The 13274-nt window shown below is 48.7% G+C and overlaps 1 protein-coding gene across 1 annotated transcript in view; it reads right to left on the minus strand.

Annotated features, from left to right (window-relative positions):
• Positions 1-13274, minus strand: part of carmil2 (capping protein regulator and myosin 1 linker 2) — a 71497-nt gene that overhangs the window by 46416 nt on the left and 11807 nt on the right. Inside the window, exon 19 of the mRNA XM_026310760.2 lies at positions 12745-12841. Within this exon, the coding sequence (XP_026166545.1) occupies positions 12745-12841 (97 nt within the window). The remainder of the gene's footprint in view (positions 1-12744; positions 12842-13274) is intronic.

A 13274-nucleotide genomic window follows, 5' to 3' on the forward strand; every position in this document is an offset into this window, starting at 1 on the left:
GTCCCAACAGCCCAATCTTGTTTGCAGATACTGACAGAATTTTTAAAATAGATTTTTTTTGTTCTCACATACTAAAAGCCATTACTTCATTAGAGTTCCAGCTTATTGAAGCCGTGTATCTTTGACACATGCAGTAAAAATTATTTATAGTAGGTTTAACTTTTGGATTACTACTGCATGGCCACTGTGTCATCTTGTTTGTGTGCAAAGGTGTGTGCATATATTGGATCCCTTTATTTTGCTATACTTTATTTTTGCAAATTTATTTCAAAATGGTTAAAACTGCCATTTTGCCCATCAATCTACACTCAATATCCTGTAAAAACAAAGTAAAAACATATTTTTAGGATTCAGAGCCATCTGTGGGGTTGGAGATCTGGCTAGATAGCTTGGGTTGGTTGCATCAGATGTGTGTATGTGTGAGTGAGAGTGTAGGTGTGTGACTGTCACAGCTGGGAATAATCAGACAATTAGATTCTGCCTACTTAGGTGCAGGAGGCAAGAAAAGCTTTCTATTCCCCTGACAACAGCACCAACTGTGAGGAGCCATCAGCCATAGCAGCTGAGGGGAAGAGTGGGATTAATAGCCGGAGCAAGATAACTCTCCCAATTTCTGTTAAAGAGGTGAATGACGACTTTCTGTGGCAAGGAGTATGCTATAGTTTTTTGTTTAGTTTTTTTTTTAAATTCTGGAAATAATTTACAAAGGCACACATCTGAATAGTGTACATAAGGTCCCACAATTCATACTGCATGTCAAGACAAAAAAGACATGATGAACAAGGACCTTTCTGCAGATATCTCAGATAGAACTGTTGTGGTGCATAGACCAGCAAATGGGAATAAAGCCATTCTTAAATTTCATTGTGATGACATAAAAACTGAGGTCTCTGGGCCAAACCCCAGCTGCTATGTGTAGCGAACACCAGGTATTGCTGAGCGGGCATCACCTGATAACACCATGCTTGTAGTGCCCTATAGTTAGCGCTGGTTCTGGGTTACCTTATCTATGCTGCTATAGGCCTAGACTGCCTGAGGACTTTCCATCGGTGCACTGAGCTCCCCTACTCTAACCCTCCCATCCCTTCCTCTCCCCTACTCTCCTCTCCTACCCCCTCACATGTATATTACACCATTGGATGTCACTGACCTTGTGCTCTCCCTCTCTCTCTGTACCTTCTGCAGGTGTCCCTGGTCCTGGAGCTGTATATTGCTGATGTGCAGTTACTGGCCCCACCAACCTGTTGTTTATTGTTGCTGTTCTTTTCTCTCTGCTCTATCCAATCACCCCAGCAGTAGAGGCTGGTGGCCGCTCAAACTGAGCCCAGTTCTTCTGGAAGTTTCTTCAGTCAAAGGGAGTTTTTCCTCTCCACTGTCGCCAAGTGCCGCTCATAAGGGATTTGTTGGGGTTTTTTTTTTGTTTTTTGTAAAGTGTCTTAAGATGATTGTATTGTGATTTGGCATTGTACAAATAAAAAATTGAATTATGGGGCAGCATCATGCTATGGGTGGGCTTCTCAGCAGTGGAGATAGGGAGACTGGTCAGAACAGAAGGAAGGATGTATAAAGAATGCATAAAGAGGTGTCATGAGCTGGTGTCGGAGCGTAGGTGCGGGAGAGAAGGTAGGACCCAAATGCTGGACAACGCAGGCTTTATTTTCTCCTGGGACTTCCAGGGCACCTCACTGGGGGGGAAGGAGCCTGAGCTTGTGCGGGAGGTAGAGCGGTACCGACTAGAGACAGTCGGGCTCACCTCCACGCACAGCCTGGGCTCTGGAACCCAGCTCCTTGAGAGGGGCTGGACTCTCTTCTACTCTGGAGTTGCTCGCGGTGAGCGGCGGCGAGCTGGTGTGGGCTTGCTCATAGCTCCCCAGCTCAGCTGCCACGTGTTGGAGTTTTCCCCCCAGAGTGAAAGGGTTGTTTCCCTGTGCCTTCGGGTCGAGGATAGGTCTCTCACTGTTGTTTCGGCCTATGGGCCGGAACAACAGTGCAGAGTACCCAGCCTTTTTGGAGTCTCTCGGGGGGTGCTGAAAGGTGCTCCTACCGGGGACTCCAAAATTTTGTTGGGGGACTTCAACGCTCACGTGGGCAGCGACAGTGAAACCTGGAGGGGCGTGATTAGGAGGAACGGCCTCCCCGATATGAACCCGAGCGGTGTTCTGTTGCTGGACTTCTGTGCTAGTCACAGTTTGTCCATAACAAACACCATGTTCAAGCATAAGGGTGTCCATCAGTGCACATGGCACCAGGACACCCTAGGCCGGAGGTCAATGATCGACATTGTAGTCGTGTCATCTGAACTTGGGCCATATGTCTTGGACACTCGGGTGAAGAGGGGGGCAGAGCTGTCAACTGATCACCACCTGGTGGTGAGTTGGATCCGCTGGCGGAGGAGGAAGTGGGACAGACTTGGCAGGCCCAAACGTACTGTGAAGGTCTGTTGGGAATGTTTGGCCGAACCCACTGTCAGGGAGGTCTTTAACTCACACCTCTGAGAGAGCTTCTACCAGATCCCGGGGGAGGCTGGGGACATTGAGTCCGAATGGACCATGTTTTCCACCTCCATTGTCGACGCGGCGACTAGGAGCTGTGGCCGTAAGGTTTCGGGTGCCTGTCGTGGCGGCAATCCCCGAACCCGGTGGTGGACACCGGTGGTAAGGGATGCCGTCAAGCTGAAGAAGGAGTCCTACCGAGCTTGGCTGGCTTGTGGGACTTCCGAAGCAGCTGACAGGTACCGCAGGGCCAAGCGTGTTGCAGCCCAGGTGGTGACGGCGGCAAAAACTCAGGTATGGGAGGAGTTCAGTGAGGCCATGGAGAAGGACTACCTGTCGGCCCCGAAGAAATTCTGGCAAACCGTCCGGCGCCTCAGGAGGGGGAAGTAGTACTCTACCAACACTGTTTAGAGTGGAAGTGGGGAGCTGCTGACCTCGACTGGGGATATTGTCAGACAGTGGAAGGAATACTTCGAGGATCTTCTCAATCCCGTCAACACGTCTTCCATAAGGGAAGCAGGGGCTGGGGATTCGGGGCCTGATCCATCCATCACCCAAGCCGAAGTCACTGAGGTATTTCGGCAGCTCCTCAGTGGCAAAGCACCGGGGGTGGATGAGATCCGTCCCGAGTACCTCAAGTCTCTGGATGTTGTTGGGCTGTCATGGCTGACACGCCTGTGCAACATCGCGTGGCGTTCGGTGACAGTACCCCTGGATTGGCAGACCGGGGTGGTGGTTCCTCTTTTTAAGAAGGGGGACCGGAGGGTGTGTTCCAACTACAGACGGATCACACTCCTCAGCCTCCCGGGGAAGGTCTATGCCAGGGTGCTGGAGAGGAGGATCCGGTTCATTACTTTTATGGACAGAATTTCTAGGCGCAGCCAGGGGCCGGAGGGAGTCCAGTTCGGGGACCACAGGATTTCATCTCTGCTTTTTGCAGATGACGTTGTCCTGTTGGCTCCATCGAGCCAGGATCTCCAGCATGCGCTGGGGCGGTTTGCAACCGAGTGTGAAGCGGCTGGGATGAGAATCAGCACCTCCAAGTCCAAGGCCATGGTATTCAACCGGAAAAAGGTGGCTTGCCATCTCCAGGCCAGGGGAGAGATGGACAAATTTTGACATGTCCTGACATTTGTGCTTTTTTCAGTGTTTTTTAAACATATTAATGTCTAAAGTCTAATAACACTGTAATCAGCACAAAATTGGCTACAATAATATGTGAGCTTCAAGTTTATACATTATTGTGTTTTTGAGAAAAAAGTGTTTATGCATGGCTAGTGAAAAACTACAATTTTTTACTCACTGAAATAAGACCATAAAACACAAACAGAACATTGGTTCACAAGACTTTGGAGACCAGCATGTTGTAGGCTAAAGTGTTTACTTCAGAGTGCTGTGAATGTCATCTTGTTCACACATTCACAGTAAACAATACACTGATTTAAATTTTCTAAGACACTTTTTGTCCAGAAAGGCCATATGCAAGAGGGTGTGTCTGAGGATGAATAGTCATGTGATTTACCTGAGAACACAAAAGACGCACTGAACGTCCAGTCAAAGCCGCGCGTAATGAGCCTTTCAGTCAGTGTAGATGGGACGGATTAGTGCAGCACAATACAACACAATGAGGAGCCAAACGATCCTCATTTGAGTTAAAATCAGTGTTTTTACTCTGAGGACAAGCTAAACTATTTGTCTCTGTGTGGAATGTAAGGAGCGCCGCTTCACGTGCGTAACGCGCCATCATCCAAACGCACCGAAAAAGTGAGTAAATTCTATGATGAAGTTTGATATTTTGTGTCATTTCTCGGGGGCGTGCACATATTTACCTGGTTCACCTGAGATTATTTACATGTGAACAGTGGACAGTGTACAAGGCGGGACCGCATTACCTGTAATGAGGTGAGACAGGAAAAAACGGACTTCTCCTTACGTTCATACGGATTAAATAAAAAGTGATGATTTGTTTTTGACTTGAATTGTTTCACTCAAAAGAAAACATTTCAAGCTTTCTAGCCATATAATTCTTATTTTTATGAGCCAAGTATTCGCTGAGATTCTGGTTGTTTTATTTACGCCTGTGAAGAGAAATGGCAGAGACAGAAAAGTCAGAGAGCGCACCCTGTCGGCTTTCTTTATTTAAAAAAAGCACAACGTTTTGTTGTTATTATGATGGTATACCACTAAAACTAGACCCTTTACAGATTTGAATGATATACTTCTTTTATCTGTACGATCAGAATTGACGGAGTAATTTAACCCTCTGGGGTCGACGCATGCGCCGGCGCGTTTTGACGCATCTTTTTCTGATAAGGCCGAAACAAACTTAAATTACTCTGTCAAAACGCGCCGGCGCGTGCGTCGACCCCAGAGGCTTAAGTATCTCGGGGTCTTGTTCACGAGTGAGGGAAGGACAGAACGCGAGATTGACAGACGGATCGGGGCATCGGCAGCAGTAATGCTGTCGGTGTACCGGTCCGTTGTGGTGAAGAAGGAGCTAAGCCGGAAGGCGAAGCTCTCGATTTACCGGTCAATCTACGTTCCTACTCTCACCTATGGTCATGAGCTCTGGGTCATGACCGAAAGAACAAGATCGCGGATACAAGCGGCTGAAATTAGCTCCTCCGTAGGGTGGCCGGGCGCTCCCTTAGAGAGGAGAGGAGCTCGGTCACCCGGGAGGAGCTCGGAGTAGAGCCACTGCTCCTCCACATCGAGAGGAGTCAGTTGAGGTGGCTTGGGCATCTGTTTCGGATGCCCCCTGGGCGCCTTCCTGGGGAGGTGTTCCAGGCATGTCCCACCGGGAGGAGGCCCCGGGGAAGACCCAGGACATGCTGGAGGGACTATGTCTCCCGGCTGGCCTGGGAACGCTTCGGGGTCCCCCCCGAAAAGCTGGAGGAAGTGTCCAGGGAGAAGGAAGTCTGGGTATCCCTGATTCGGCTACTGCCCCCGCGACCCGGCCCCGGATAAGCGGAAGAAGATGGATGGATGGATGGATGGATGGATGGATGAAATCAATGAACAGAAATAACTATTGAAACTGCCGGGGGCCAGCGCAAGGAAAAAGGAAGTCTTTACAAAATAAAGGTCCCCCGGCAGGAAGTCCCAAAGGGGAATCATGACAGTACCCCCCCTCAAGGCCGGATTCCAGACGGCCACAACCCAGTCAACCAAAAAAAAGATCCCGGGCGGGTGGGAGGGAGCCGAGATCCAGGTCCTGGGCCGTTTGGGAGGACGGCTTTTGAGGTGAAAAAAAAAGTCTTAGGCCATTCGGGCGACTGGACCTGCAGGCAGGCGTGGGTCTGAAGCCATTCCGGCGAGCAGCCTGGGACGGGCGAAAGTCCGCCGTCGCTCGGGAGGACGGCCTCTGGGATGGGAGAAGGTCTGCCATCACTCGGGAGGACGGCCTCGCAGGCAGGCGCAGGTCCGAAGCCGTTCCGGCGGGTGGCCTCGCTGAAGGGCGTGGGTCCGAGACCGCTCCGGCGGATGGCCTCTCCGGCGGCTGTGGGTCCGAGACCGCTCTGGCGGGCGGCCTCTCTGGCAGGCGTGGTCTTTGGACCGGTCTGAAGGGCGGACCCTTCGGCGAACATGGATCCTGGATCATCTTAGGGGGGCAGGTCCAGGCGTTCGCCAAGGGGGCCACACTGGCTCTGGTGGCTGCGGCTGCTTCAACTCAGGAAACTCAGGCGGCGGCGGCGGCGGCTCTGGAGACTGTGGTAGCTGCCGCTGAAGCTCTGGCAGGCGAGACGGCTGTGAAGGCTGTGAAGGCTCTGGCAGGCGAGACAGCTGTGAAGGCTGTGAAGGCTCTGGCAGGCAAGACGGCTGTGAAGGCTCTGGCAGGCGAGACGGTTGTGAAGATGTGAAGGCTCTGGCAGGCGAGACGTGGGTCGGGCCACTGTTGCGGCTCTAGCCCTTCCGGTGGCTCTGGAGGCGAAGACCGGTGAGGCAGCACTGGAGGTTCAGGCCGCTGTGGATCCTGTGGGGATGGCAGTGCTGGAGACTCTGGAGGTGGCTGCTGCAGCTTGGGAGGCTCCGGAGGCATCTGCTGCTGCGGCGGAACCTCAGCGGGGACGGAGAGGTCGGCGCACTGAGGTTTGGGCTGCTGCGGTGGAACCTCAGCGGGGACGTTGTCGTCGTCGGCGCAATGAGGTTCGGGCTGCTGCGGTGGAACCTCAGTGGGGACGTTGTCGTCGTCGGCGCAATGAGGTTCGGGCTGCTGCGGTGGAACCTCAGTGGACACATCATCGTCGGCGCGCTGAGGCTCGGGAAACTGGACGGGGACCTCAGCGGGGATGTCGTCGTCGGCGCACTGAGGCTCTGGGATCCAGGGCGGAATCTCAGCGGGGACGTCGTCTTCGGCGCACTGAGGCTCAGGGATCCAGAGCGGAACCTCAGTGGGGACGCTGTCGTCGGCACACTGAGGGTCCGGAAGTTGGGAAAGGCCCTCAGTGGGGACACTGTTGTCAGCACGCTGAAGGCCCGGCAGTAGGGGCATCGGAGGCTGGGAGAGGACCTCAGTGGGGACGCTGTCGTCTGCATGCTGAGGGTCTAGACGCAGGGGCTCCGAAGATGTTTGGGCCAGCTGGAGAATCAGGGGAAGGGCTGGCCAGGGACATGGGCGAAAAGGGGGCCTCAGCGGGGACGCTCTCGTCAGCACACTGAGGGTATAGGATCCTGGGGGAAACCTCAGCGGGGACGCTATCGTCTGCGCACTGAGGGTCCATGATCCTGTGCGGAAACTCAGCGGGGACGCTGTCGTCGGTGCACTGAGGCTCGGGGCTCCGGGATGGAATCCCGGGATGGAACCGCAGCGGGGACGTAGACGTCGGCGCACTGAGGTTCAGAAGGCAGTGCTGGAGGTAGCCTCTTCGAACAACGGTGACTCCGTCATCGTTGAGAGAACTGGCCCAGCGGTTCTTCCAGCTGCTGGTGTTGAACCTCAGCAGGGACGGCCACGTCGGCGCACTGAGGTCCGTGTTGTTGGAGGGAAACCTCAGCGGGGACGTGAGAGTCGGCGCGCTGAGGGTCCATGATCCTGAGCGAAACCTCAACGGGGATGCTGCCGTCAGCACACCGAAGTTCAGATTGCTGCTGCAGCGGCTCTGGAAGCTCCGGTTGGGGTGAAACCTCAGCGGGGACGGCCACGTTGGCACACTGAGGCGCTCGGATCCTTGGCAGTGCCTCAGCGGGGACGTGAGCGTCGGCACACTGAGGTCTCGACTTCTGCCTCTTACGCCGGTGGCGACGCCATGGCTGAGGCTGCAGAACTGGAGGCTCGGACGGGGCCGCACTGCCGGGAAGTTCCGGCCTGGTGGCGCCACTGCGGGAGTCTGGCGGCTGGGTTGCTGAATCGAGGGAGGCTAGGCACCACTGCCTTGCCTTGTGGAGAGGAAGTCGAGCTGTGAGGCAAGTTTCCAGAATTGTGTGCAGATTGGAAAATAGGGTAGCCATTAAAACTGCCCTATTCTGTGTCACAAACCGGGGAGGGTGACGAAAGTCTCCTTTTACCTGATGGCACAGATCCATGACGTCCCGGTAATTCCCGGAGGACTGCAGCCGACCGACAAACAACTGAAGGCGCCCCCCACTCCATTCTTCCTCCAGAGTCCTCCCCTCGCTGTCCGCTGGGTCCTTGTCTGGCCAAAGCATTCTGTCATGAGCTGGTGTCGGAGCGTAGGTGCGGGAGAGAAGGTAGGACCCAAATGCTGGACAACGCAGGCTTTATTTTCTCCTGGGACTTCCAGGGCAACAAATACAAAAACTCAAGAGACTAAGCACACGGGAACCAGATGATACGGTAAAACTAAGAAAGACAGAGTGAGACGGTCACTACAAAAACACACCTTCACTCTTAACACAAACTAACTATAACTAGTTTCAACAAATGCTTTGGCAGGGAACAAAGGAAGGAGGGAGGTATAAATAAGGAGAAACACAAAGACAATTACACACAGGTGAAATCAATGAACAGAAATAACTAGTGAAGCTGCCGGGGGCCAGTGCAAGGAAAAAGGAAGTCTTTACAAAATAAAGGTCCCCCGGCAGGAAGTCCCAAAGGGGAATCATGACAAAAGGTCCTTGAAGAAAACCTGCTCCAAAGTGCAGCAACCTGAGACTGGGGCAACAGTTTGTCTTTCAGCACTGCAGTAAGCTGAGCTTGAGAGAAAATATATTTTAAGTTAATTTACAGCACAATAAAGTGTGCAAAAAGTGAAAGGATCTGGATCTGGATCCCAATCTGACCAGCGATGACATGTTTAGCCGCATGTCGTCGTTCCGTCGCTGGCTGTCTAGGTGGTGTCCAGCAAACGATGTGGGCTTCATAGACAATTGGGCCACTTTCTGGGGAAAACCCGGTCTGATAGCGAGAGATGGCATCCATCCCACTTTGAATGGTGCAGCTCTCATCTCTAGGAATTTGGCCGAGTTTCTTAGCCGACCTAAAGCCTGACAATCCAGGGTGGGGACCGGGATGCAGAGACTCAGTCTAAAACGCTTCTCTGCAGTTTCCTTAGAGCCGCCGCCCCCTTCAAACCACATAGAGACTGTGTCTGCCCCTCGAACATATAAATCAAACAAATCAGAAGTTAACAGAAAGAGGAGTTATTCATAAAAACTTAATAAAAATTAAGACCACTCCTCTTATTGAACAGAAAAACAGAACTGTCAAATGTGGATTATTAAATATTAGGTCCCTTTCTTCTAAATCTCTGTTAGTAAATGATTTGATAACTGATCACCAAATTGACCTACTTTATCTTACTGAAACCTGGTTACAGCAGGATGAATATGTCAGTCTGAATGAATCAACCCCCCTCAGTCATAAAAATTATCATGTTCCTCGAAGCACAGGTCGAGGTGGAGGAGTAGCTGCAATCTTCCAGTCAAACTTATTATTAAACTTTCATCCTCAGAACAGTTATAACTCATTTGAGAGCCTCACTCTTAGTCTCTCACATACAAACTGGAAAACACAAAAACCAGTTCTACTTGTCATTTTGTACCGTCCACCTGTCCCTTACTCAGAGTTTTTAACTGAATTCCCTGACTTCCTGTCTGATTTAGTGCTTAGATCAGATAAAGTCATTATAGTGGGAGATTTTAACATTCATGTAGATGTTGAAAATAACAGCCTCAGCATTGCATTTAATTCTATATTAGATTCAATTGGTTTCATTCAAAACGTTAATAAACCCACCCACTGTTTTAATCACACCCTTGATCTTGTTCTGACCTATGGCATCGAAATTGAACATCTAATAATTTTCCCCCCAAATCCTGTTTTGTCAGATCATTCTTTAATAACTTTCGAATTTAAAATGATGGATCATGCAGCGTCTGGAAGAAAATTCCACTACAGCAGATGTTTATCCGACAACGCTGTTAATAAATTTAAGAAAATGATTCCATCTTTATTTGCATCTATGCCAAGTATAAACATAATGGAGGGCAGCTGCCTTAATCCTACTCCCTACCAAATTGATCATGTTGTTGACAGCGCTGTAACCTCACTGCGTGAAACGCTTGATTCTGTAGCCCCTCTGAAAAAGAAGTTAGTGATTCAGAGAAGACTAGCCCCATGGTATAATTTACATGTTCGTACCTTAAAGCAGGCATCACGAAGGCTGGAAAGGAAGTGGCGTTCCACAAACTTAGAGGAAATTTTTCTAGCCTGGAAAAACAGTCTATTAACATATAAAAAAGCTCTCCGTAAAGCCAGAACTGCATACTATTCATCACTAATAGAGGAAAATAAGAACAATCCCAGGTTTCTTTTCAGCACTGTAGCCAGGCTGACAAAAAGTCACAGCTCCGTTGAGCCCAGTGTTCCCTTAGCTCTCAGCAGTGATGAATTTATGAGTTTCTTTACAAATAAAATCACAACTATTAGAGATAAAATTCAGCAGATGCTTCCTATACCTGCAATAAATGAATCTTTTACTACAGTAGCTCTTGAATCATCTGTAGGACCTCAGTTATGTTTAGACTGCTTCTCTCCTATAGATCTCTCTGAATTTACATCAGTAGTTGCTTCATCGAAATCATCAACGTGTCTCTTGGACCCCATCCCGACTAGACTGCTTAAAGGCACCCTGCCATTAATGAACTCATCTTTATTGGACTTGGTAAATTTATCTCTAGTATCAGGCTACGTACCACAGGCCTTTAAGACTGCAGTAATCAAACCTTTACTCAAAAAGCCTAGTCTTGATCCAGGTGTCTTGGCTAATTACAGACCAATATCCAACCTGCCATTTATTTCTAAAATCCTAGAAAAAGCTGTTGCTAAGCAGCTATCAGACCACTTACACAGGAATGAACTATTTGAAGATTTCCAATCAGGATTTAGAGCACATCATAGTACAGAAACAGCACTGTTGAAAGTTACCAACAATCTTCTCTTAGCCTCAGATAATGGACTTGTTTCGATACTTGTCCTCCTAGACCTTAGTGCAGCATTCGACACCATTGACCACAACATCTTATTACAGAGACTGGAGCATGTGATTGGTATCAGAGGAAAAGCGTTAAAGTGGTTCCAATCCTATTTATCGGACAGATTCCAGTTTGTTCATGTCCATGATGAACCTTCCACACGAACAAAAGTTAGTTATGGAGTTCCACAAGGTTCTGTGCTAGGACCGATTCTGTTCACCCTGTACATGCTTCCTTTAGGATATGTCATTAGGAAGCACTCTATTAATTACCACTGCTATGCGGATGACACTCAGTTATATCTATCTATTAAACCTGTTAACACAAACCAGTTAACCAGACTTCAAGCCTGTCTAACTGACATAAAGGCTTGGATGACCAGTAACTTTTTACTTTTAAACTCGGAGAAAACAGAAGTCATTATATTTGGGCCTAAAAATCTCAGAAATAACTTTTCTAAAATTATAGCTACTCTAGATGGCATAGCCCTGGCCTCCAGCACTACTGTAAAAAACCTTGGAGTTATTTTTGACCAGGACATGTCCTTTAACTCACACATAAAACAAATTTCTAGAACTGCATTCTTTCACCTGCGCAACATTTCCAAAATTAGGAACATCCTGTCTCAAAATGATGCAGAAAAACTAGTCCATGCGTTTGTTTCCTCAAGGCTAGATTACTGTAACTCATTACTATCTGGATGTCCTAATATCTTAATAAAAAGCCTCCAATTAATCCAGAATGCCGCAGCCAGAGTCCTGACAGGAACTAGCAAGAGAGATCATATTTCTCCTATATTGGCTTCTCTTCATTGGCTCCCTGTAAAATATAGAATAGAATTTAAAATCCTTCTTCTCACATACAAATCCCTTCATAATCAAGCTCCTTCATACCTTAAAGACCTCATAGTACCATATTATCCCAATAGACCACTTCGCTCTCAGAGTGCAGGCCTACTTGTGGTTCCCAGAGTTCTCAAAAGCAGAATGGGAGGCAGAGCCTTTAGCTATCAAGCTCCTCTCCTGTGGAACCAGCTCTCAGCCTGGGTTCAGGAGGCAGACACTCTCTGTACTTTTAAGGCTAGACTTAAAACCTTCCTCTTTGACAAAGCATATAGTTAGGGCTGGCTTCAGGCAACCCTGAACCATCCCTTAGTTAGTTATGCTGCTATAGGCCTAGACTGCCCGAGGACCATTGGTGCACTGAGCTCCCCTACCCCCCCCCCCCCCCCCCCCCCCTTCTCTCCCACCTCATGTATATTCCACCATTGAATGTTACTAACCTTGTGCTCTCTCTCTCCCCTAGTTTGTGCTCTCTCCCTCCCTCTCTCTCTCTCTCTCTCTGTACCTTCTGCAGGTGTCCCTGGTCCTGGAGCTGTTTATCGCTGATGTGCAGTTACTGGCCCCACCAACTTGCAGTGTCTATTTGTTGTTTATTGTTGCTGTTCTTTTCTCTCTGCTCTATCCACTCACCCCAACCGGTCGAGGCAGATGGCCGCCCAAACTGAGCCCGGTTCTGCTGGAGGTTTTTTTCTTCCGTTAAAGGGAGTTTTTTCCTCTCCACTGTCGCCAAGTGCTTGCTCATAAGGGAATTGTTGGGTTTTTAGTTTTAGTTTTTGTAAAGTGCCTTGAGATGATTTGTATTGTGATTTGGCGCTATACAAATAAAATTGAATTGAATTGAATTGAATACTTTCTGAAACCAACAACAAGAAGTAGTGATCTAATGTCAGGAGAAGGTGTTAAAGGTGTTAAAGGTGTTAAAGTAAAAAAAGCAAGTGGAGCATTTAAATCATGGCTTTGTGTTATGTTTTCCAGACCTGGACTTCATGGCAAAGTTTCTCCCCAGGGCAAGGTGTCGTAAAGAGTGACATCGACCGACTGACAGAACCAAGGTCACCATGTCATTCTCAAAACCTACAGCCAGACAAGATCAGGTGGGAGGGGGGCAACACAGATTGAACTTATTATAGTTCAAGAGAGATTCATAAATTGATAAATTGACATTTATCACGTTTGATTGGCTATTACCAATCATCTATCATATGTCACATATTTATTCAACATCAGTGTATTTGACAGCAAGTGTACGCATGTTTCATTGAAATGTGTGAAATTAAAATGCAGCTTCATCACCCAAAACCATGACAAGTGTATGTTCTTTCATATCCTAATACAAACATGGTGTCATGAATGGGATAGTGTGGAATGTTACTTGAACACTGCTTTTGTAATTTATGACATTTCTATATGTCTATTTCTCTATATAACTTAATCAATTTTAGATTGTATGTGCCTTTGGATGCAATATATTAGCTTGCAAATATCATTCATGAACACCATTAACAGA

The sequence above is a fragment of the Mastacembelus armatus genome, chromosome 6 (assembly GCF_900324485.2).
Source record: "Mastacembelus armatus chromosome 6, fMasArm1.2, whole genome shotgun sequence".
Taxonomy (NCBI): Eukaryota; Metazoa; Chordata; class Actinopteri; order Synbranchiformes; family Mastacembelidae; genus Mastacembelus; species Mastacembelus armatus.